General features: G+C 40.5%; 1 protein-coding gene across 4 annotated transcripts; it reads right to left on the reverse strand.

Moving 5' to 3' along the window:
• Positions 1-115: 115 nt before the first annotated feature.
• Positions 116-26,685, reverse strand: MED25 (mediator complex subunit 25). Of its 4 annotated transcripts, none has more exons than XM_081344009.1 (20): positions 26,650-26,685; positions 25,570-25,715; positions 23,315-23,360; positions 21,466-21,590; positions 20,216-20,314; positions 18,026-18,146; positions 11,508-11,664; positions 8,627-8,754; positions 8,453-8,546; positions 8,082-8,278; positions 7,835-7,957; positions 7,655-7,737; positions 6,349-6,406; positions 5,182-5,289; positions 4,226-4,396; positions 3,511-3,612; positions 3,308-3,376; positions 1,290-1,463; positions 858-1,065; positions 116-375 (listed from the first exon to the last, which is right to left on the reverse strand). In XM_081344009.1, exons 2-20 carry the CDS (start codon positions 25,704-25,706, stop codon positions 266-268), a joined length of 2,310 nt encoding a protein of 769 aa, XP_081200135.1. In that variant the 5' UTR covers positions 25,707-25,715; positions 26,650-26,685; the 3' UTR covers positions 116-265. The 4 variants fall into 4 exon arrangements, with proteins under 4 accessions (XP_081200135.1, XP_081200136.1, XP_081200134.1 ...); XM_081344010.1 differs by having other exon boundaries at positions 7,679-7,740; XM_081344008.1 differs by having other exon boundaries at positions 3,511-3,609; positions 7,655-7,740.
• Between the last annotated feature and the right edge of the window lie 4 nt (positions 26,686-26,689).

Below are 26,689 nucleotides of genomic sequence, written 5' to 3' on the forward strand. Positions count from 1 at the left end.
CTTGGAAGGCCGGACTGAACTTTTAGTGTACAATAAAGCACAGCAGAACTGGGAGATATTCCTAAAACTGCAGTAGATGGAGTGAGAAACAGAATTAATTTAAGGAAAGACCAACTTGAATGAAAGTGTATAATATTTCTTAACAGAGAGGAACCCAAAAAAAATTACAAACGAGAAAGAACATTCCCCGGAAAGGAAGCATCTTCCCAGTTTACAGAGATGATTTCAGCACTGGGTAACACTGAAGGAGTATCCTCCTCTGTCCTCAGATGAGGTCCCGGAGGATATCATCCTCCATGATGCTGGGAGCAGGAACCTGCTGCAGGCCTGGTTGAGAAACAGGGCCCCGGGGACCAGCATTCATTAGCATTTGACCTGGGAGAGAAGGGACAACACCAAGAAGCTTTAGAACAACAGTGGAGAACTCTGGTTACAGGATTAGCTGTAGTGCTCTGCTTAATTTTACATCCACTGGGGCATTTTGAACAAATGCTTGACCCAGAAGGGAACCCTAATCAAAGATTTGTGCCTTCATTTCTCTTCCATCTCCAGGAATAGCTAAGATATTGTTTCCATTAGTCAATGAATCCCTCTTTTAAGATAGCCAGAACATTGAGAAATAGCATCACCAGAGCTCTTGCCTCACTATAATTACTGTATTTCACATCTGTTGCCCACGTTCTACAGATAATAAACCCGCTCAATTAGGTAATGATATACGGTCCTCTCAAACCCATCTCTTCCACCTCTGTGAATTAATGTGCCTTGATGAAAAAATAGCTCCTTTCTCCAAAAGCAAGAATTCCACCCCAACTCTCAGATGCAGCTGTTTCTGGGGTGGGAGAAGCGCACCGTACCTTGCAATTGTGGCCGTGGTGCCATCTGGGCTGGCCATTGCTGTCCAGGAGCTTGGTGCATGAGAGGCTGTCCAGGAAGCTGGAGCTGTTGCTGTCCAGGAGGCTGATGCCCAAGGGTCTGCCCCATGGGCTGGTGTGGTAACATTCCTGAAGACCCTTGTTGTAGATGGTGAAGGGGCTGCTGGGATTGAGGAACTCCAGCTTGCGGCTGTATATGGAAGAGAGGAGGAAGCCCATAATTCTTTTCTAGCTATTACAAGTGCCAGAGGAAAGCAGCAAAGCTAAGCCAAGCAATGCAGCCACTTGTCTTTGCTCTTAGAAGCAAAGGAGCTGCGATGCTGGACTGCTCTAACATTTCAGCAAACATCTTCCAATTTGAAAAAGTGGAAAAGTATTAGGGAGACCTTGTGGAGAGGGATTGACAGTACTCACCGGTTGTTGACTCAGAAGAAGGCTTCGGAGCTGAGGGTTGGCTCCTGGGTTTTGGGGCCTAAGCATGGTCCCTCCTTGGGTGGCCTGTGGCCCAGCCTGGGGGGGACCCTGTGCTTGTGGAGGTTGGTTGGTAGGTGGGGCAGTTGGCTGAGGCTGCTGCACTCGGAGCTGCAACTATGAAAAAGAGAAGGAATACTTTGTCGCTTGCAAAAATGTAAACAGCAATTGTTATGAGGGTGAAGGTTCATTCTCCAGGTTTGTGGGTTGGTTTCTGAATGTTTCATTACCAGGCTAGGTAACATCTTCAGCAGAGTTTAGGGCAGTGATGACAAATCTTTTAGAGACCAAGTGCCCAAACTGCAACCCAAAACCCACTTATGTATTGCTGGGTGCTGGGCGGGCGTGGCTCATTGGGTGTGTGTGGCCCATTGGGTGGGCGTGGCTGCAGTGGTAACAGCAGACTGGGTGGGACTAAAAAGTTCAATCAATCAATTCCAACTTTGTGGGATTTTTTTTTCTTGCAAGAAGTTGAAATTGATTGATTGAACCTTTTTTTGCACATGGCGGTGGAGGCCTAAAGTGAAAAGGTTTTATAAAACCAGCCGAAGGCCTAGGACTGGGGCGACGGTGCGCGTGCCCACGGGTTTAGGGGATGTCAGTGTCAGTGTTCTTCTGTTTATAAGGGCTTCAGGTGTGGGTGTGTCAAGTGAGGGTCTGTAATGGATCTTGTGATGGGTCAGGTGTGAATCATCAGTGAGTCTTGTGATGGGTCCTGTGATGGGAAGGTTACATCAGGTCAGGGTCATTGGGAGGTGGAACTGCTGGTGGGAGGGGGTCTTGCGTGGATTGGTTGAGGGCCAGTGCTGTCTCTGGTTGGCTGTGTGGTTGATCTGGATTCTGAGGGGTTTGTAGGCTGGTTGTAGTCAATGTGTCTGTTGATGGAATTGTTCGTGGAGTGCCAGGCTTCGATAAACTCACAAGCGTGGTGGGCGGTAGCATGGCCGATGATTTTTGTGTTGCTCCAATCGAATTGGTGCTCTTTGGTATCAGTGTGGGTAGAGATTAAGGATTTGGGATTGTGGCATTTGACTGCCAGCTGGTGTTTGCGGATCCTGGCTTTTAATTAATGTGATGTTTGTCTCACATTGTTTCTTTCATTCTTCTGTTACTTGTCTTTGATTCTGGATAATTCCTGGCAGAGTGTGGTTGTGGGCTACTGCTATTCCTAGTGGTTGGAGAATTCTGGCTGTCATTTTTGATACCCTTTTATGTATGGTATGGTTAGTTTTTGCACAGTGGTTGGCTGTGTTGTGTGTTGTGGTTTGGATGCTGTATGTCAGAATATGAAGTTTTTCAGATAGCTGTTACAGAGAAAGACCTCAAGCAGATGTTTTTCTTCCACTTTTCTTGGTGTTGTGGTGCTGCAGTGGGTTCTGGCCCTTCTGAAGAGAGTCTGGACACAGCTTCTTTTGTGTGCAGTGGGGTGGTTACTTGCGAAGCGGAGGATCTGGTCCATGTGCATGGATTTGCGGTAGATGTGGGTTTCCAGTTCTCTGTTGACTAGTCTCCTTATGTTGATGTCAAAGAATGGGAATCTGTTGTGTTTCCACTTCACGTGTGAATTTGATCCCAGGGAATATGTTACTGAGTAGGTGGTGTGTTTCTTCAATTTAGGAATGTTTGACGAAGCGTGTCCAGAATTTTTGTTAGCTGGTGGATAGAGCTATGAATGACAACTAGAATTCTCCAACCCCTAAGAATAGCAATAGCCCACAAACGGGGTGGTATGGCAGGCTATGTGCAATGTCCCGAGGTCTTAGCTTGTGTACCACTCAGTTATGAAATGAGACTGTTGAATTAACCCAGAAATAAAGTTGCTTAGCCTCCATCCTCTTTTCAAGTTCAAAGCACCATGCTATAGGGTCAAATAAGTGGAGTTGCATGACAATAATGATTCCAGGATGGCATGAATCCACTTCAAAAAAATACAGCAGTTCCTACCTCCATAAGGGACTCACCAAACCCTGCTGCCGTTCTTCCATGATCCCCACCTGAGGCATACCGGGGCTCACCTGTTGCCCACCCATCTGTAAAAAGATAAAAGGAGAGGCAAATCCAACAAGGAGTGACCAGTGAGGCAAGGAGACAGGCAATGCATTTCTAAGTCCAGACATGCTGCCCAAAACAGGTAGGGCAAAATTTGCTCTGCCTAATGTCTTACCTGCTGTTGGACTCCTGGAGTTACTGGCAAAGTGCCAGGCTGCTTTGCCAGGAAGGACTGTGTGTTGGGTGTGGACCCCATAGGTTGAGAATTCCCCATCTGCTATAAAGAGATGAAGAAGAAATAAATTACAGCCTTCCGGAATTAACTATAGTCCTATAGACACTACTTAGTATTACACAATGCCAGTGTTAAATGTTTATGGAGTGCAAAATATTTTGAATGTACTCCCATGCAGAAGCACAAAGACATTTTGTACACATATGAAAATGTTGGTTCAAGAATTAAAGCTAAAGGTGCAATATGCCTAGAAATGGCATGGCTCCAGTTTATTACCAAGCAAAAAATACTGTAAGAAATGTATTAAATGAGACTTGGAACTACTTACAATACAATCTGAGGTAATTTTTCAGTTATAAAATTTCCATCCTGTTTTTTCATCATAACATGCAATTCCAAGGCAGGAGTTTTATACAAAATGGTTGGATATCAATAGGTCTTATCTACCAGTTTACTAATTAAACACAAAACATGCTAACTAGAAGTACAGGGAAGCCTATAATTTTGGAGACAAGGTGGTATTCCTCTTAAGGAACATACCATACCTGAGGTAGCTCTAGAATTCAACAGATTCAGTCTGCTGAAAAGCTTGAACATATAGCTGTGTGTGTCTGTGTGAGGGGGGGAAATAAGACCAAGCGGATCAACTACTGACCTTTTGCTGCTGAACTTGTTTATGGTTAGTGATGACTTGGCGGATCCCGTTGACAAAACCACTCTGGTCATAAGGAATGAGCCCCATGAAGATTTTCTTCTTGGAGGAGTAGAGCAGCATCAGTACTCGCACCTCACAAGGTGTTGTGTGCGGGAAGTGGACACAGCCAGCCTGCTCATGTGACAAGAAAAGTACATCTGCTAAAGGGGTGGGGGGTTCAGAGAAATGTCTTTCTAAGGTGAAATCTTTTGCCACCTTATTATTTGTATTTGTATGCTGTACTGCTCTTCTCTCAGGGATCACAGAATCATTTAGTATCAGAAAAAAAAAATAAAAGTCAAGAAGAAATAAAGAAAACTACAGTGGCCCAAATCAAATGCATTAGGAAAAACTGAAGAACACAGATAAATAGGTATACCTAATGCAATTTATGAAATTGAGTTTCTAATGCATCTCCAAAATCAGAATCTTGAGAGAATACGAGGCCGCACTGATACATTAATAAGATCATGATTTACCAGCTACAATTCCAGGATTTATACCATCCTAGGCAAGTGAATTCAATTTGAGATTTATAACATCCCAGGTAAGTAACTCCACCAACAAACTAAGACATTTTCCACTAAAATCACTTTTTATGGCTACCATAAAAAGAGTCAGTAATACTGCATTAGAAATTTTATATACTGGAGTACCAGTATATACATTTTATACGACGTATCTTGATACTTTTAATTTAATTTAATTTAATTTAATTTAATATTTGCATTTGTATACCGCCCTTTCCCTGAGGACTTTTGACTATTGTATCAGTTTACTCATCAGGCAGATTTCCAAAGAAAACAGACTGCCTTAACTTGTCCATCATGACCAACCCTCAACTAGAAGCTTCTACTTCTTCAACGTAGTTGAATCTCTTTGACCATGCCCACATCCTAGCAATTGTAGAGTCTTACAAATCCATTGCCCATGATGCGATAGAGTCCCTTGAGGGATTCCAAGTCCTTATTGGTGAAATGGAACTGCACCATGCGAGAATTTCGGAACAGGTGACCCAGAGTTGTCTGTGAAGAAGGAATGGATTAATTCAGGTGGAACCAAATCTTTGTATACTCCAAGCTATGCCAATTTGTCAATAATTTCAATTAAGACAAATTTCTGGGAAATCCAGTAATGCTAAAAGCAAAGGTGAAGGATAAAAACTATTCTATAATACTAATTTTATAGATTTAAAAATAACAAGTTATACATAATACAAGAGATTTCAAAATAGCCAGGGAAGAAGTTTCAAACAATTCCATCAACTTAACAATATATCTTTTTTTTCTTCACACATTAGTACATAAGAAAAGCTTTTCCAGAAGAAAAGCTTGCCCACCTGCGGTGTGAATCTGTCATACTCATAGAAATTCCATGTAAATTATGAATAACACTATAACTTCCTGATATTCTTCAGTACAGCAGAAGCAGACCATCTTTTACTGTTTAATCCTTCTAAAAATTATTCAGCATGGCGAGGCTGTTCCCATATCCATAGTTACAACTAAGATCACTATAGCAACAAGAATAGCAAGCCCAATAAAAGCCATAAATCAGATTTGCCAGACACAGCCTCAGTACTGGAACTCCTTAATTTCCATAAATCTTAAGGACTGGCCTCTTTACCCAAATACCCCTCTGGTCAGGAAAAGGCTCTAGAATAAAGACTGGTGGGATGAGGGTAGATTTTAATTTCATCCAGCAAACCTTGCAGGGCAGATTAAGAGACATGGGAAGAGGGTGAATTTAAACCAGTGTTTCTCAACCTTGAGATGCGCAGACTTCAACTCCCAGAATTGTCCAGTTAGCATAGCTGACTGGGGAATTCTGGGAGTTGAAGTCTGCATATTTTAAAGTTGCTAAGGTTGGGAAACACCAATTTAGACCTTGTCTCCACAGTGATCCCTATAGATGAGTGTGTACAGATCCAAGTTCTAACCAGTGCACCCCAGCAATCTATCCCAAACAAAGTGATGGTAAGATTTTGGTAGTATCAGGGTGCCATTCATTCCGCAAAATGTTGCCCATCCTTGTGAAATATTAGCTCACACTTTGCCTTCAGAAATCACATGCATTTCACTTACCAAGAGCTGTTGGGGAATTAACTGCATAATGAGCTTTTGGGGCCACTGCTCAGCCTTCCTACAACAGAGCAAGGAGAGAAGAATCAGCTGTGCATTTCTCATCTCACCTCCGCTTAAAATCATTATTATCTTACACACATAAATGAGAACACAATTCTCCAAATGTTAGTGTACTCTATATATTATGGTAACATACCGCTCTTAACAGCACTTCCATGCTTCACTTTTATTGGTTAGTTTATCAACAAATATTTATGGAAGATAGTTTTTTAAAAATTTTCTGAGGATTACAAGGGACTGCCTTGGGAGAATATAAGCAGGGTCAGGAATATTTCCAAAATAGTATCAGATAAAGCACATCTTAGTCTGTAGATGAATTTAAAAAAAATCTTTGTTCCCTATAGAGGAAGATAGCTCAGAGAGTTTAGGAATGACGATTGTGAAAAGCGACTTAGGTAAATGAGGAAATTGGAAAGAGTATCATGGAGAAAGACATGATTGACTGAAAAACTGATGACGCTGAATACTGCAACATTTTGTTGCATATCTAACTTGTTTCATCTACTTTAATCACTGCCTATTAAAACACTCAAAACTATACACAATTGAAAATAATAATTGGCACACATTTGGAAGCAATTAAAAACTAAAGTAGGAAATACAATAGCAGGTAGCATGTACAGTATGTATTCCTCATATAGTTTTTAAGTCTTTAGCTTAACCGTAGCAACTTTAAGATGAGTGGACTTCAGTTCCCAAAATTCCCCCAGCACGGGACTTAAACCTGGTTTAAAACACTGGCCTAAAGATTCCTGGTGGGAAAGGCTTCCCCCCCATGATTTAATCTGAGACATAATCAGCAGGGTCTTCAGGGGAGGAAGATCCACAGTTATAATCACCAGAAAGGTTAATTTAAGGATTCTAGTAGTTGTTTTTTTTTTTTTTACAAAAAGGAGAGATAGGGGAACTTGCTCCAGTAACTCCCAACTTTTGAAAGTTAAGTTCCACTCCCTTTGTTACTTCCATTCAGACTCTGTATTCACAGAAGACCGTTTAAATTAGAAGGGTAGCCTGTGGCTGGAAGAAAACTACCACCATCCAAATAGACAAAATGGTGATGTATTAGATTTGACTGCTTCCTACTCATTGCACCGCTGATATATTTTTCTGTCTTCCTCCACCATAAATCCTCCGAAATTCAGCTTGTTTCTACTAGTACCAGGACACCAATTTTGATTCCACCTCCCTGTTCTCAAATCATCAACAACATATCTTTTTTTCTGTTAAATGATCCAGAGGCACTCACAAGTTCTCTCCCTGATTGACATACACTTGGCAAGGCAGGGAACGTGTGAGCTTGGTATTGGAATCCACAGAAGTTGGTTTCGGCTTCTGGGAAAAGAGGATGGGATACATGGTCAAAATGCATCAGGATAAAGAGCTCTTGTGAATCTTTCTTCTTTCTCTTCCACAATTCATCTCTCACCTCCTGCCATTCCAGCACTCCAGTCCATGCCATCACTTTGTTTGGGATAGATTGCTGGGGTGCTCCGATTTGTGCCTGTGCTGGCTGAGTCACATTCATACTGTTGGGAGGCACACCGCTAGACTGAGGAAGAAGAAGAGGAGATGCACAAAAGTCAGTTGGCAAGCCGGTCACATCCAGATGAAGAAAGCAAGATTTGAGTGAACGTCAGCCTCCCACTGCCAAAACTATCAGGGCTCATATGTACCATGGCTGAGGCACCAGATTGTGGGGAAGCTTGCACAGGTGGCTGAACCAGCAGGCCAGAGCCTGTAGTTACTGTGGAGACCAGACTAGACTGAGACGAGGCAGGAAGCTTTTGAGTCAGAGCTGGAACTGAGCCTGTTGGAAGGGTCTGCGTAGGAGCTTGGCTGAAAGCTGGTTGCATGGTATTCAAGGAAGGGACTGTTCAGAAGAAAGAAAACAACAACGTGGATGTGTAACCCACCATAATCCTCACCACTTCTGGTATTATTTTGGGTTTTTTTGTCCTCTGTTCTAATATCCTCCCCACCTCCAAGCCTAAACTTTGAAGCACTGCTTTCAGACCCAATTCCGAGATGACACACAGAGACTCACAGCGGGTGCCTAGGCCAGTCTTTTGGTTCTTGGCGGCTTCCACAGCAGACTGAGCAGCTGCCTGGGCTGCAGTGAGAGTAGTGGGTTGTGTAACCTAAACCAGAGAGAAGTAATCAGAAGATTTTGGAAAGGAAAGGTCCCAACCCACTTGTTACTTGAGGGCAAAGGATGTACCTGATACGGCTGAGAAACTTGGGGCAGAACCTGTGGCTGTGCTGGAGGAAGTGGGGGAGGAACTGGGGGAGGCTGGGATACAGGTTGTTTGGGCTGCAGGTTGTTATTGGTTGCTCCTGCTCCTCCTACTGCATGTAGACAAGAGAGGCTGACGTTAAGTTTACACAACAAGTAATATACAGGATTTGCAAGAGATATTATTCATCATCACGAGAGGCAGAGTCCCTCCTGCCAATTACACCTTGTTCACATACATATACAAATACAAACATGGGAAAGGGGTGAAGATCCACAAACCTTATTTCCATCGTGACCCCAACATTATGGAACATTCCATCATCACCTGTGGTTCAGGAAGCCTACCCTGCCAGGAAACCTACTGACTATTTAATCTTGAGCAGGGGGTTGAACTAGAAGATCTCCAAGGTCCCTTCCAACTCTATTATCCTGTTTTTATTTATTTATTTATTTATTTGTTTAATTTATTCCCCCCCCCATCTTACCATAGGGTAACTCTGGATGGCTTACAGTTACACTAAGCTAAAACATAAAAAGTTAGAATCAAACATTAAAACCAAAGTCACATGGGAAGGGCAAGGACGGTGTGAGGGGAAGATGGGATTTGTTATTACCCAATCAACCACCTCCACTGCGCTGATCCCCCAACTGAGCCCCCCAGGCTGACTGGCATAGCCACATCTTTAGGCCCTTACAAAAAGATAGGAGGGTTGGGGCTGACCTCACATTGGGAAGGGGGGGCAAGATGAATCTAGAGGGTAGGAGCAACAGCAGAGAACGCCCTCCTCCTGGACCCCACCAGCCGGAATAATTGGGCTGACGGGACCTGCAGCCATGCCTCCTCTGTTATTTCATTCCGTTAAACATTTGGCGTTTTGGAACTGTCTTCATCCCATTACATCAGTCTGCCTCACCCAGTCAGGCAGGGAAGGTATGTTGCAGCCAAAGAACTCCAACTGGTGGGATCCAGGAGAAGAGGCTTCTCTGCAGTTGTCCTTGCCCTGTGGAACACTGTCCTCCCTGAGGGTGAGGTGAGCTGCCTTATAAAGATGTAAAAAAAAGTGGCTCTGCACCTTTGCTTGGGGCGCACAGATAAGTGCGCAGCCAAGAGGCTGGCTGGTGCCATAAAATCCCCCCTCCTTTTAATAAATTCTTAACATTCCTTGCCTCTTTGAAATTTTATATATTTTTATGCTTTTAATATTTTATTGTACACTGCCAGAATTCCTCTGTGAGGTTCTTAAATATGACAAACAAACAAGCATAGAAATAAATAAGTTACAGTCTATCTTTTTAAAAAATAATTTGATCATAGGTCATTGTTTTTACCAGGTTTGCTGATACATTGGAACTTGGGAACTATTTTCATATTTTTGGCTCTCACTGTTGTGATAAAATGACTCACTCAAATGAGTTTGCTATAACAATATTTGTACAAATAAAGTAAAATAAAATAAGCAAGTCCTAGCTGTACTTGCAATACGTCCTCCAACTCCCACCAAAAATGCTATGGCTGCCTCTTGGCAACAACAGGTTACCCATCCCAATGCAATAATTGTAGCCAATTGAAACATACTAGCATACTAAACTTAAAATTAATTTAAAATGAAGAAAATGAGCAGGATATAAGATGCACCCAATTAGCTGAAACTGAGACCAACCTTGGTCAGTATTACTTGTAATGCTCTTACAAATTAATAAATTATTTCTAAAAAGCTGTATATACCAATTTTTTAAATTGGAAAAATAGGTGTGCGAACGAACTAAATGAAAGCATTAGAGGTGAATAAATACTATAGTTCCTACTTCTCCTCCTTGGAGGGCTATGTATACTTTTACTATGATATCTGGATTTGATGGCTTGTGTAAGTTCAAATATATTTACATAGCCTGATCAGTCTCCTGTTTAAATCTGCTTCTGCTTATCCTAGTAAAGACAAATCAGAAATAAAAGTTCACTGAAACCCAACTTCTACAAATAGCTATTCCTCCATTTTCTAGGATTTCTTGTTTGGCATTTTGCACAGTGAAACAGGGTGCCATAAAAGCTGGTTATGTGGACTTCTGATAAAAGGAAAACCAGAGATTCCTGGGACACTAAAATCTAAAACAAATGTCATGATTTTTTTCTCCTTAAGTTACTTCATGACTGCAAAAACCCTCTCACCCTCCTGCCACCCCACAAAAAAACAAAAACAAAAAAAACCCTAAACAATTCCTGTTCTTGACTCTGAAGACACGATCCCTTTGGAAAACTAATTTGGGTTACCAGGATGACAGGTCACAAAAGTGAAATGCTTGCTCTGGAAAAAAGCATCATGGATGACGACAAAAAGCACTCCCCGTATCTTTCCCCCCACCAGCTTCAAGGACAAGAAAGAAGATCAAGAAGGTACAATTAAATCAATTGGAATTATATTAGCTGTGATTTGTAAGTCCCATTAAATTTTAATAAACCTGATCTAAATACGAGTGCTAATCTAATCAGATGTCCCAAAGCTTCTTGGACAAGAAGTGAAACATCTTCGAGGAAAAACAAAGTCCAGTTGCCTTTTGGGGAAAAAAAATCACCTTTGGGATAACCAGGGCCTGGATGACTGAGAATCTCCATAGAAATCCAATCAGATCATTACAACAGGAATCTAATGAGGCTAATAATCAAATATTTTGTAATTAATTTCAAGTTATAATAAGAAAAGAGTCAGGCAAGTCCAAGGACCAATATAAAATGTCCTCTCTTCCTTGCCCTCTGTGGTATACTGAAAACCTTATATTCCTCTTTTCATTCTTCTCTAGGTTAAACTTGTAACGATCCATTATGATCTATTCTAGCCCTGTCCACATTTCCAAGACCAGCTCTTACCTGGAAGTACCATGCCACGGATAAGGATCATGTGCCGGGGATCCTGGCTGTAGTCTTTCAACTGAGTCTCCAACATGTTCCCTGTCACAGATTTCTCAAAGAGAATACGCAGAGCTGGTAGTTTCCGTGGGGAGATAATAGAAAAGTGAATTCCCCGCTGGAGAAGAAAAACAAGAGTAGATAAAGAGAGAGAAGATCCATACATCTCTTCCCTATTTAGTTTTGAAGTGGAGACAGAAGAGAGATTTCTACAGGCTATTGCTCCTAATGTATGGGCATTACTTCTAGCTACCAGTAGCCTTCTAGCATATTGCAAAGTGACTCACAACAGGAGACAATTTGTAAAGACATGTTGCATCATATTTGTTAAAGCTAAGCTACTCGTGTTCTGCTTAATTCCCAGATTGTAGACCATCTTGAAGGCATCATTGGTGGAAAGATAAGCTACAAGTACAGTACAACAATCTGCCACTTCCCCAACCTGGAAAGTGTCCAGATTTGTGAAACAAATTCCAAAATTCCCCAATGCCATATGGCTGGCAAACTCAAGTAGCAAGAATCGCATAAATTTTGGATAGCTATCTAGTCAGGATAAAAATGTAATCTTGAAAGAAATAAGTTTCCAATAACTGTAGCTAACCAGTTAAGGGGAAATGTTTCTTTTCAATGGCCCCAATTCTGCACTGTGCTGTTTCTGCCACTTGCTGAACTCCTTATCTTCCTGTGCCTAGTCCTCACAGTCTCTCACTTCAAACCACCAAGCCCATGGCTGTGGAATTTGAAACCGACCAACTTGGTGGGTGCCCAGTTTAGACAAAATGAGGAAAAACATCTAGCCTCTACTCCTTCCCATTTTCTTTATTCAGTCTTCCTCAGTCTTAGCTATTTCACAAAATTTTACAAGGTTATTTCAAATGTTTTATCACGTGGTATTTGTCATTCTTAATTGCAAAGTAAATTTTAAGCATCTTTCTAACAATGTTGGAGGCTGTATTAGTTATAGAAGATTTTATTGTCATCTGATGTGATAATATTTAACAGGTCTGTAGAAAAGAACTAGACTTGGCTTTAACGAAAAAGTATAAATACGGTCAATACCATAAAATATTTCTTGTTTAAGGAAACGTTCACAATAGAAAATGCAAGTGATTCAATTTATAAATGAAAAGTTTTCATAACAAAAGGAGAAATAAAATAAAACCTAGAAGCTGTACATATTAAGTTGATTTGTATCATTACTAAAAGTATGCTCTCAATTGAGGATATATTATTTTAGCAACAATTCATTTATCTTCCTCTCTGGGAATACTAGATTCCTTATTAAGAGACAAAAGGAGACTACTGAGGCTACCAGAGGTAGATAATCCCTATAAGAGATCAGTTCAGACATTTGCTAAAAGAATATTTGTCGTTTTCTCACACCCTGATGCTTGAAAGAGAAAAAGGGGTATCAGAGGATTGATATCCCTCATTACATTAGGCTTTGGCCACTGTTTGCCACCAACTATTGCATTTCATCATAATGCTCCTTCAACATACAAAAGTACTTCTCATATCTGGCTGAGATCTCCATTTTCCTCCAAGCCATAATATGTAGATATTTGAGAAGACTCAGATAGAGGAATGGTCGGCAGCCTTAATACGAGGGCAATTCGGAAATAAACCTCCATTTGGTTATCAATGACAGACACTCGCAGATACTGAAGTTTCATTATACACATTAGAAAACTACAATATTACATTGCTTTTTGACATAATCGCACTTGTCATAACATCTTACAAGGTTTGAAATTCCTTAGCAGTAGTCGCTCAGCGCCAAATTTGGGCAATGGTGTGTGTGTGTGTGTGTGTGTGTGTGTGTGTGTGTGTGTGTGTGTGTGTGTGTGTGATCAAAAACATCCCAACGGAACTGTTTCAAATTTTCTTGAGTATATCTAGCATTATCGTGAACCAACATCACACCAGAAGTGGTGCCACAAAAAATCCTGCCAAATGTTAAAATGGCAAAGGAGTTGTTGTTAGTTGCGAAGTCGTGTCCGACCCATCACGACCCTATGGACAACGTTCCTCCAGGCTTTCCTGTCCTCTACCATCTTCTGGAGTCCATTTAAGCTCACGCCTACTGCTTCAGTAACTCCATCCAGCCACCTCATTCTCTGTCATCCCCTTCTTCTATTGCCCTCAATCTTTCCCAGCATTAGACTCTTCTCCAGTGAGTCCTTCCTTCTCATTAGGTGGCCAAAGTATTTGAGTTTTAGCTTCAGGATCTGGCCTTCTAAAGAGCAGTCAGGGTTGATCTCCTCTAGGACTGACCGGTTTGATCGCCTTGCAGTCCAAGGGACTCGCAGGAGTCTTCTCCAGCACCATAGTTCAAAGGCCTCAATTCTTTGGCGCTCAGCCTTTCTTATGGTCCAACTTTCACTGCCATACATTGCAACTGGGAAGACCATAGCCTTGACTATACACACTTTTGTTGACAGGGTGATGTCTCTGCTTTTTCGTGTGCTGTCTAGATTTGCCATGGCTTTCCTCCCCAGGAGCAAGCGTCTTTTAATTTCTTGGCTACAGTCCCCATCTGCAGTGATCTTGGAGCCCAGGAAAATAAAATCTGTCACTACCTCCATTTCTTCTCCATCTATTTGCCAGGAATTGAGAGGGCCGGATGCCATGATCTTGGTTTTCTTACTGTTTAGTTTCAACCCAACTTTTGCACTCTCCTTCTTCACTCGCAGCAAGACTCTTCAGTTCCTCTTCACTTTCTGCCATTAGAGTGGTATCATCTGCATATCTTAGGTTGTTGATATTTCTTCCAGCAAAGGAGTACTGCTAGTGAATTAATTAATTAATTCAGAAATCTAGTATAAAACATTACAAAAACTCAGACGAGATATCCATAACAAGCGTTGGGGCATGCAGACTTCTGGTGTAGTGTTGGTTCATGATAATGCTCACTGACACACTGCTAAACGTGCCCAAGAACTCTTGAAGCAATTCCGTTGGGATGTTTTTGATCACACACACACAAACACACACTCCATAGCCCAGATTTGGTGCTGAGCAGCTACTATTAAGGATTTTCAAATCTTGTAAGACGTTATGACAAATGCCTCAATTTGAATGATGATTATGTCAAAAAGTAATATAATGTTATAGTTTTCTAATGTATATAACGAAAGTTCTATATCTGCGAGTGTCTGTCATTGATAACCAAATGGAAGTTTATTTCCGAATTGCCCTCGTATATCTTACCCAACCCCTTCATGGATTACTGCCTTGTCGTGGCGAAGGGGCTTGCGTAATTCAATGAAGCTATGAGCTATGCCGTGCAGGGCCACCCAAGACGGACAGGTCATAGCAGAGAGTTCTGACAAAACGTGATCCACTGGAGAAGGAAATGGCAAACCACTCCAGTATCTTTGCCATGAAAACCCTATGGACAGTACCAAAAGGCAAAACGATATGACGCTGGAAGATGAGCCCCTCAGGTCGGAAGGTGTCTAATATGCTACTGGGGAAGAGCAGAGGGCTAGTACTAGTAGCGCCAGAAAGAATGAAGCGACTGGGCCAAAGCCGAAAGGACGCTCAGCTGTGGATATGTCTGGTGGTGAAAGGAAAGTCCGATGCTGTAAAGATTTTTTCTCCATAGGAACCTGGAATGTAAGACCCATGAATCAAGGAAAACTGGACGTGGTCAAACAAGAGATGACAAGACTGAACATCGACATCTTAGGTATCAGCGAACTAAAATGGACAGGAATGGGTGAATTTAATTCAGATGACCATCAGGTATACTACTGTGGGCAAGAATCCTTCAGAAGAAATGGAGTAGCCTTCATAGTCAATAAAAGAGTAGGAAAAGCAATACTGGGATACAATCCTCAAAATGACAGAATGATCTCAGTTCGAATCCAAGGCAAACCATTCAATATCACAGTAGTCCAGGTCTATGCCCCAACCACCAGTGCTGAAGAGGATGAAATTGACCAGTTCTATGAAGCACTACAGCACCTTATAGAACTAACACCAAAAAATGATGTTCTTATCATCATGGGGGATTGGAATGCTAAAGTAGGAAGCCAAAAGATAACTGGAATAACAGGCAAGTTTGGCCTTGGAGTGCAAAATGAAGCAGGGCACAGGCTGATAGAATTCTGTCAAGAGAATACGATGGTCATAGCAAACACTCTTTTCCAACAACCCAAGAGACGGCTCTACACATGGACATCACCAGATGGTCAACACAGAAATCAGATTGACTATATGCTCTGCAGCCAAAGATGGAGAAGCTCTATACAGTCAGTAAAAACAAGACCAGGAGCTGACTGTGGCTCAGACCATGAGCTTCTCCTTGCAAAGTTTAGGCTTAAACTGAAGAAAGTAGGGAAAAGCACTAGGCCACTCAGGTATGAATTAAATCATATCCCTGTTGAATATACAGTAGAGGTGACAAATAGATTTAAGGAATTAGATCTGATAGACAGAGTGCCTGAAGAACTATGGACAGAGGTTCGCGACATTGTACAACAGGTAGCAACCAAAACCATCCCAAAGAAAAAGAAATGCAAGAAAGCAAAATGGCTGTCTGAGGAAGCTTTGCAAATAGCTGAGGAAAGGAGGGAAGCGAAAGGCAAGGGAGAAAAAGAAAGATACACCCAATTGAATGCAGAATTCCAGAGAATAGCTAGAAGAGATAAGAATGCCTTCTTAAATGAACAGTGCAAAGAAATAGAAGAAAATAATAGAATAGGGAGGACCAGAGATCTTTTCAAGAAAATTGGAGAAATGAAGGGAACGTTTAATGCAAAAATGGGCATGATAAAGGACCAAAATGGCAGGGACCTAACAGAGGCAGAAGAGATTAAGAAGAGGTGGCAAAATTACACAGAAGAACTATACAAGAATGAGCTTAACGTCCCTGATAATCACAATGAAGTGGTCACTGACCTCGAGCCAGACATCCTAGAATGTGAAGTGAAGTGGGCCTTAGAAAAGCTGAGCAACAACAAAGCTAGTGGAAGTGACAGTATTCCAGCTGAGCTATTCAAAATCTTAAAAGACAATGCAGTAAAAGTGCTACACTCAATTTGCCAGCAAATTTGGAAAACTCAACAATGGCCACAGGATTGGAAAAGATCAGTTTACATTCCAATTCCAAAGAAAGGCAGTGCCAAAGAATGTTCAAACTATCGCACCATTGCACTCATTTCTCATGCTAGTAAAGTCATGCTTAAAATCCTACAAGCTAGACTTCAGCAGTATGTGGATCGAGAACTACCAGAAGTGCAGGCAGGATTTCGAAGAGGCAGAGGAACTAGAGATCAAATTGCCAACATACGCTGGATCATGGAGAAAGCTAGGGAGTTCCAGAAAAACATCTACTTCTGCTTCATTGACTATGCTAAAGCCTTTGATTGTGTGGATCATAACAAACTGTGGCAAGTTCTTAAAGAGATGGGAGTACCAGACCATCTTATTTGTCTCTTGAGAAACCTATATGCGGGTCAAGAAGCAACAGTGAGAACTGGACACGGAACCACTGATTGGTTCAAAATTGGGAAAGGAGTCCGGCAAGGCTGTATACTGTCGCCCTGCCTATTTAACTTATATGCAGAGCACATCATGAGAAAGGCAGGGCTAGATGAATCAAAAGTTGGAATTAAGATTGCCGGAAGAAATATCAACAACCTAAGATACGCAGATGATACCACTCTAATGGCAGAAAGTGAAGAAGAACTAAAGAGCCTCTTGTTGCAGGTGAAGAAGGAGAGTGCAAAACTTGGGTTGAAACTTAACATTAAGAAAACCAAGATCATGGCATCTGGCCCTCTCAATTCCTGGCAAATAGATGGGGAAGAAATGGAGGTAGTGACAGATTTTATTTTCCTGGGCTCCAAGATCACTGTAGATGGGGACTGTAGCCAAGAAATTAAAAGACGCTTGCTCCTGGGGAGGAAAGCCATGGCAAATCTAGACAGCACACTAAAAAGCAGAGACATCACCCTGTCAACAAAAGTGCGTATAATCAAGGCTATGGTCTTCCCAGTTGCAACGTATGGCAGTGAAAGTTGGACCATAAGAAAGGCTGAGCGCCAAAGAATTGAGGCCTTTGAACTGTGGTGCTGGAGAAGACTCCTGCGAGTCCCTTGGACCGCAAGGCGATCAAACCGGTCAGTCCTAGAGGAGATCAATCCTGACTGCTCTTTAGAAGGCCAGATCCTGAAGCTAAAACTCAAGTACTTTGGCCACCTAATGAGAAGGAAGGACTCACTGGAGAAGAGCCTAATGCTGGGAAAGATTGAGGGCAATAGAAGAAGGGGACGACAGAGAATGAGGTGGCTGGATGGAGTCACTGAAGCAGTAGGCGTGAGCTTAAATGGACTCCAGAAGATGGTAGAGGACAGGAAGGCCTGGAGGAATGTTGTCCATAGGGTCGCGATGGGTCGGACACGACTTCGCAGCTAACAACAACATCTTACCCAAGTGAAATGAGAAATGGCTACAGAACATTTTCTACCCACCTCACCAATCTTTTGAACCAGATTTTCTGTTGTATAGCCTGAATATGTGGTACTTTCCACAGCTGGAAGCAGATAGGGAGGTGAGTTGCAAATAAGGATGCAGACTTTATGTGTGGGGCCTCTGTTTGGAGAGCACAAAAAAAGACAACGAATGAAAACTGGGGAATTACACATTCAACACACAGTGCATTATTGTAAGTAGTCTTTCACTTACCTAACACAATTGGGGCTCGAATTTTCTTTGCTAAGCAAGGCAGTTGTTAAATGAGTTATGCCTGACATTGGCTTGGTTGTTAATCATTGTAATTATCAAGTGAATCGCGCAATCATTAAATAAATCCAGCTTCTCCTGTTAACTTTGCTTATCAGAAACCAGCTCAGAAGATTACAAATGGGGATCAGATAACCAGGAAGTTGCAACTGTCATAATTACGTGCTGGGTGCCAATTTTGATCACATGATGCGGAGGAATCATAACAGTCATAAGTGCGAGGACCAGTTAAAAGTAACTTTTTCAGTGTCATTGTAAGCTTTTGAAACATGGGCAACACTGTTACAAATATGCCCCGTTTTGATGTTTCTGGATGGGAGTATCTTGCCTGAAGAAATACCTCACACAAGTGAGGGATCTAACAAACCAAGCATACTATTTCTTTAGTGTGAGTGTGAATGAAATGGAATTTATCTGCATACTGGGTGGTTTTCATGTTTTAAACTCCATTCAATTTGGATTTTCCTGCTTTATAGGTCACAGGAGGTTTACCAGGGGGGCATTTAAAAACAGGGACGTGGAAAATGTATATTTCTTTCCTCATGTAATAACAACAACAATAGAGTTGGAAGGGACCTTACAGGTCTTCTAGTCCAACTCCCTGCTCAGGCAGGAAGCCCTATGCCATTTCAGACAAATGGTTGTCCAGTCTCTTCTTTAAAACTTCCAGTATGGGAGTATTCACAATTTCTGGAGGCAAGTTGTCCATTGTTGAATTGTTCTAGCTGTTAGGAAATTTCTTCTTAGTTCTAGGTTGCTTCTCTCTTTCATTTCCATCCATTGCTTCTTGTCCTGCCTTCAGGTGCTTTGGAGAATAGCTTGACTCCCTCCTCTTTGTGCTATCATGTCACCCCTCATCTTTCTCTTCATTAAATTAGACACACACAATTACAAGAACCATTCCTTATATGTTTTAGCCTCCAGCCCCCTAATCATCTTTGTTGCTCATCTCTGTACTCTTTCTATAGTCTCAACATCTTTTTTACATCGTGGTGACCAAAAATAGATGCAGTATTCCAAGTGTGGCCTTACCAAGGCATTGTAAAGTGGTATTAACACTTCATGTGATCTTGATTCTATCCCTAACACTGTGTTGGCTTTTTTGGCAGCTGCATCACACTGCTGGCTCATATTTAACTGATTGTTCATTAGGACTCCAAGTTCCCTCTCCAAGTTCCCTCTCACCTTTTGAGCAAGGTACCACCTCCTATAATGTACCTGTGCATTTGGTTTTTCTTGCCTAAATGTAGAACTTTATTTTTTCACCATTGAATTTCATTTTGTTCATTTTGTTATGTCTCTGATCAAACTGGTAGCTGAATAATTTTAATTTTAAAATTTTAATTTATTTTTTTTAATTTTTAATTTTTCTTTTAAGTGATTATACATTGGTTCATAGATTTCCTATATCACAATTGTTTCAAGAACTCTGTCAATCTACTTTCACTTCCTCACTGCCTTAAAATTGTAAACAGATTGAATATTACACATATTAAGGCTCCTACTTTCATGGATCAGCACCTGACACTATAAGAGCCCTTTGGCAAAATGGGAAGCGTGTAGCATTACTTTAAAAGAAAACAAATTTGCATGAGGAAGATTACAGCACAGGCAGAAGCACAATTCTTATGCCATAACCTCTTCTTTCTAGACAGTGTATGATTTACTGAAGTTAACATACCTAAAAGATATCAAATAAAAATAAAAAAAATCATTATTTCATCTAATTTGTGGTAGATGCATTTAATTCCAGGTGCATTAAAAATTGCACAGCCACAAAATTAATCTCAATCCTGAGTCATGACCATTGGTGCTAAAATTAAAAACAGATGGACATTCTCAAGCACATTCACTGAATGTACTTTTACACTTTCTACCCTTTGTTCCACCATCATCCACCCACCCCTACAATCACTTACATTTGTTCTCTCATCTTCTTGAAGTCATCAAAGAGTTGTAGGGCAGTACTAAGACCTTCTGAGATGAGGCTGCAGCTCTCACCACCACCACCCACAAACCTGGAGACATGAAGGATATGAAAACCATTTTGTGCTGAAGACCAAAGCCTTATTCAATTTAGATCAGTTCTCTGTGTGATGGAACAAACCAAAAGGCTACCTAAAACCAGTAGTAAATCAGGAAACCATTTAGGATTTTAGATCCTGATTTGTTTTTCAGACTTTGATCAGGCATGAGCCCACAAGTTTAATTCTTCTTTTGTGTATGTAAACCAAATTACAATAATCTGAATGAAACTATTTTTATGCTCTGGGACAAAACTCTGCCATAAACAAAGCTGCTATATTTGATTCAACATTTGATCCAATTTTGTGTCTGTGTGTCCGTTTGAATCAGTCCCTGGAGTGTTCTTGACAACGTTTTTCAGAGATGGTTTGCCACTGCCTCTTTCCTAGGCCTGAGAGCGCGACTGGTCCAAGGGAAGCTAGTTGGCTTTGTGTGTTAGGTGGAGCTAGAATTCATGGTATCTCAATTTCTAGCCTTGTTTCTTAGCCACTACACCAAATCGGCTCTCTTGAGCCATCTAGCTTACTTCAATTTATTTCAAATCAATGAGCTGCAAAGGCTTCAAGACACCATTTTTTACCCTGGGCCAGCTACTAAATTTTTTTAATCTAAGATGTCTGAATTTAAACTTGAAACTTTATATAATACTTATTATGTTTGAATTCCAGCATCTAACTACCCCATAGTCCTTCAACCTGAGTCTCCCAAATGAGCTGCAGTTGAACTTCCATGGCTGGGAATTATGAGATTTACATTTCAGAAATCTTGGAGGCACCAATTAGATATGGTAGTACAATGGTAAGTTTTATCGCTTGCCTTATAACTTACATATTTTTCGGGAAACCCAGAAGTCTTCACTTTTAATTCATTTCTTCCTAGACCGAGACATCTACATGAATTTCTGAATTCATTCTGTTCAGTTATCTAGCCAAAGATACCACTTATCACAGATTATAGGCTAAAACATGTCACAAGCAGAAGAAAATAATCTTATGGCACAGCACTGACTAAATATTTGTTCTATTAGCAAACCAAGATTATTTTTCTCATCTGAACAAGACCGTCATTTAATAATTTAAACCTTTGCACTCAGATAAATGTATTCTATAGAAGAAACAGCATTAACGCATGGTCTTATACTCACTGAATGCTGTCTAGCCATGTAACAAATTCATATGCGCTGCTCGTTGGTGCATGGCACTGTACGTATGATTCAGGAGCGCAGTCTACTGTATTAAACACCACCAGACTGTATTGGGTACCACCATACTGCAGAATAGGTTGGAAAATAGAGCTTGGTTACAGAGTGGCGATATGCAAGACTCAAATTTCACCCAGATTGGGTACCAATACTTTGTCTTCATAACAGAGAAAGTTGGTTGTTAGAATTGAAACAGAAATTTAAAGCAACAATGACATTACCAAGTATGGCAAGACTACACATTTGGCTGTTCTTCCTATAACCAAGGAGAATATACCATCTTCCATTTATATAATATACCATCTTCTCATAAAAAGAAGCTCCAGTCTAGGTTGGCAATTAACTGGCATCAACATGCAAATCACAAGCCTTGGGAATATGGTTTAAATTTGTAAGGATACAGTTCAATATATTCTGGACGTTGTAATTCTGATAATCTAAGAATTATGATCTGAATATTCCTTCTTATTCCTTCTTTATACAAGGGAGCATTACTGTATTCAAAGTGACTTTACTGTGTATTTAGTGATATAAACTATTAGTATTTTATTCAAAGATGTAACATATATTGAAAAATTCCCTTTCTATGTCTAACAGACATATCTAAATATATATATATACTCAGAGAATTCTTACAAACAAATACATCTAGGTCAAGATCTGAAACATCCCAGCATCTCAGAAAACTTGCAGATCCAACGCAGTTTTTAAAAGAAACTTTCCAAAAAAGAGACAAAGCAACTTCATTTCCACCATTAAAAAAAAGAAAACTCTCAATGAATTTCCCATATTCAGGAAAAGAATATTTCTTTTCTCTCTTCAGCACCACCCCCACACCAGGAAATAATAAATTATTTTCTTTTTGCAGCATCCTGTGATCACATGACCAGGTTTTATAATATTTTTATGAAAACCTGGCATTTCCTTCTGATTTTCTGCAAAAATGGCCCATAGAAAATAATGGATTTACTTTAAAATTGTGGATTCAATTTTGGGCCAGGTCATTCATTTAACAAACACCGCAAAAATGGTAATAAAAACAGGGCTTGTCACGTGATGATCTGCTTTACGAGTGTCTCGACATGATTTACACTGCTTTCATCTCCAAAAGATTGCATTAGAATGTGCAGAGATACAAATGTAGAATCCTTTGGCAAGTTTATATAGTTATAGTTAAAAAGATAAAGGTAAAGCTTCCCCCGCACATGCATGCTAGTCGTTTCCAACTCTAGGGGTCGGTGCTCATCTCCGTTTCAAAGCCAAAGAGCCAGCGCTTGTCCGAGGACGTCTCCGTGGTCATGTGGCCGGCATGACTAGATGCCAAAGATGCACGGAACGCTGTTACCTTCCCACCGTAGTGGTCCCTATTTTTCTACTTGCATTTTTACGTGCTTTCGAACTGCTAGGTGGGCAGAAGCTGGGACAAGTAACAGGCGCTCACTCTGTTACGCGGCACTCGGGATTCGACCTGCCAAACTGCCGACCTTCTGATCGACAAGCTCAGCGTCCTAACTCACTGAGCCACCGTGTCCCTCATAGTTATAGTTACTATGTTTCAATTCTCATATACTTTTTGGGAAATAAATTCACAGTTGCCCAGATCTACTGAATGCCAAAATGGCACCGGCTATTCTCATATCTTTGTTTCCCCTCTTTATTTTTCCGAGGAATACATATTCCTATCTCATAGAATTAGAAAAGGCTTTTCAAGCCCAATCCTCTGCTTAACAGACAGCATTTTCCAGCTCCCTATTTGTCCAATTTACAATCCCTAAAATATTTTCATACTCACATCTCCTCCAAAGTCTGTTTCAGCTGGAGGACCACCATTAAAGTACCTGAAAATGAAAAGAAGAAACCCTTAGAAAACAAAAGAAGAGAACAAGTTATCCTCAATAATATGGCACCAGAAATCCAATGATGATAATAATAAAATCATGGTAAAACAGTAAAAGAATTGAAATATCAAATGACCAAATCATCAGGAGCCATCAGATTTCTGGGCATTTTGTAATTAGATAATATCAAGCATGGGCCACTTAAAAATAAGTTTAGTAAAGAATATAGCCAGAGGGTGAGAAAAACTGCTAAATACAAAATTCAACTGTGGAAACATCAAGAACAGGCATTGATGCAAGTTAAAATTGAACTTACTGAATATGCAGGAAACAAAATATGAATATCAAAGTAATGTAACGAAAACGTACAGAATGTTTGGCAAGGGAAAACATTACATGGTCAATTTCTACAAAAGAAAAAGAACTGACAAAAGGAAAATCATAATTGAAAGATTATGGCATAAAAATGGCTCTGGTTGTCCCAGTGGCATAATACGTGCCTGACCAAAAATTTCAGGTGGCACACATAAATCCACATATTGACAAAATTTCAATCTGTCAATTACAAAAGGCTTGTTTGGATCTGCGCACATATATGCCAATACATTACAACATCCTAGATTCTTGAGAAGAACTTGATATGTATGAAGGCCAATAGCAGCTAAAGAACTGGGATTTCATATTTCTGTGTACCTGTAACAGTGATGACAAACTGATAACATGCATGTCACTGGTGACACACCACACAATTTTTGGCGACATGCTAGGCCTCTGGACACTCTGGAAATCACAGAAGAGGGCTTTGTTCTTGGGCAGCTTCTTTGGCATTTGAAATTCATGTAAGCATTCTCATGTGATTTTCTAAGACTCTAAGACTCCAGGCAAGGGCCGCTTGTGCAATTAGCGAGAAGCCTGTTTTGTTATAGGGTGGGTGGGGGATTCACATGCCAGCATTGTCAAGGTAGGCATTTTTTGAATTTTTGACATGCCAAGCCCCAAAACATTTGCCATCACTGACCTATAGTAATTTATTAAACTTGTATGCTGCTCAACTCTCAAATGACTCTGGGCATATCACAATAACAACAAATACAATAAAATAAAGATAAAAGGGATCAAGCATGATGAAGCATTATGGTCTTACTTTCCTTCATCAAAAGTCTGAGTGAATGAAGATCCAGATCTTCAGACCTCTTCTAAACAGCTGTGGGGACCATTTGGATTTCAGGGGGAAGATCCAGATCTGTTTTTTTAAGAGTGCAGGCACTGCTACATAGAAGGCACCCTTATAGGGTCCTGAGAGGTCACTACTTGATCAAATGCACCAACCCTGAGCAGATTTTATGGGAGCCAGGCAATCCCTCAATAATCTGGCTCTATATCATGCACGGCTTTATAGACAAAACCCAAGTTCTGATTTTTTTTGCTTTTATTTTGCTCAGGATACTTTAAAATCATTAAACTGCATGAATGGTATTCTGGTTCAGTTATCGCCTACCAGTTTGGTAGAGCTAAGAATAAAATTGTAAAAGCTCTTAGTGCTACCTGAAGACCATTTTCTTATCTGAGGCATATAAAGTGATATTATGCCTTCCTGGTTTTTACAGCAGGAGTTGATTGGAGAAACTTTATAACATTGGTAACAAGATAGTTGGTTTAGATTAGGCTACAGGCTTAGCATATGGCATACAGTTTGCATGGCATACAGCTGGAACGCTCCGTATCTGTTATCTAAGAAGATCTCTCACTTTGATTAATGGTAGTGATTACTTTGACACTGCATATATTGTTTTATCTAATTTAAATGTTGTGAATCTATTATCAGTTTGGGTTTGTTAATTTAATCTGGGATGTTCATTTTATTCTCAATTTACCTTCTTCTAGGCTGCCTGAGACTTCACCATTTGCAATCTAGAAGGTTATTCTTTCTATACACTTGAAGTTCTTTTCTTCAACTAGGAAAAAATGGGCCCTCTATTTTACTAGCAACTTTGTTCTAACATACTCCAACATAGAAATGCATCACATATATTTCATCAGAAGAGTTTCTACAAACCATGAATACATAAAACTAGGCTTACTAAAGTCAGAATACAAGTTGTATATACAAAATAAGTCAATCACATTTTACTAGCATTGTTTTCTATCTGCAGCTTCCACTGACAAAATCAAGGGAAGCAAATGATACCCTAAGACTCTGAATACTCACTCAATTGCAGGAAGAAGATAATGCTTGCGCAAAGACTCAAAGTAAGGTCCAAGATTGGCAGTGCCTTCAATAACAAACACAACATCAGCAACCATCCCGATAGGTTGAGCAGGCATGTCCAGCATTGGTACGACCATCTCCTTCAGCTACCATAATGTGAGAACATAGAAGAGTAGTAAAAAAAAATATTAAAGACAAAAGCTGGTTGAAATAATGAGTATTTATTCACTATTAAGAGGACTGAATGCTGTACAACATAAGTGAAGTATCTCTAGACAAAAAAATTATTTACATTAGACTAGTGAAAGAAAAAGAAAAGTAGATTAATAAATGAAAATGGAATGAAAGCATATGTAAGAAGAGGAAAAAATGGACTATCATTATCCCTCATTAGCTCAAAGTAAAAATTCCTGCTACCCAAAGCTTTACCTCTAAATGTTGCTTTACTAACTCCCAGCAGAACTAGCCTTCTGAGCCTAAGATTATGAGAACCCCAACAAATTGATCAGTTCCAGTATTTTTCACTCTGTACGTTGAAAACACACGGAGGGCATTGGACAATGTTGATTTAGACCAACATTTAATTCCCAGGGCAGCTAACAGATATTTATAGGAAGCCTCCAAGAAGGGATGAACACTCCCTCTTATACTTCACCTTTACTATCCTCATCAAGAGCTATTCCCATAGCCACTAGCTAGTTGCCACGCCCTTTAGTTGTAAGCACGACGCTCATGGATCTACCTCTTTAAAAATCAACCAGACTTAGTTGTACAATGAGTACAATGTTGTTACATTGAGTTTCGTAAATTAAGAAACTGAAAAACAAATATTAATTCCGCGACACCTTAAGCTTTGTTTGCTCTCATTTTAAAGCTTAATTTATTAAAACCAAAGCCACGAAAAAGGAAGGGGGTTGTTTTAGATTTGCTGAAATGAGACTATGGAGGAGAAGCAGGAAGGTTATTTGTGCCACGAACTCGGATCTTCTTTCCCCTTTCCCTCAACACTTCATTAAATGCCTCTCCCACTTTGAATTCTCTCCCCCCTCCCATTTGCACTCCCCACCCCCATCTCCGTACCCGAAGCAGACATCCGGCTTCTAGAGTTCGCTTGTTTTAC

This window comes from Vipera berus, assembly GCF_964194415.1.
Source record: "Vipera berus genome assembly, chromosome: Z".
Lineage (NCBI taxonomy): Eukaryota > Metazoa > Chordata > Lepidosauria > Squamata > Viperidae > Vipera > Vipera berus.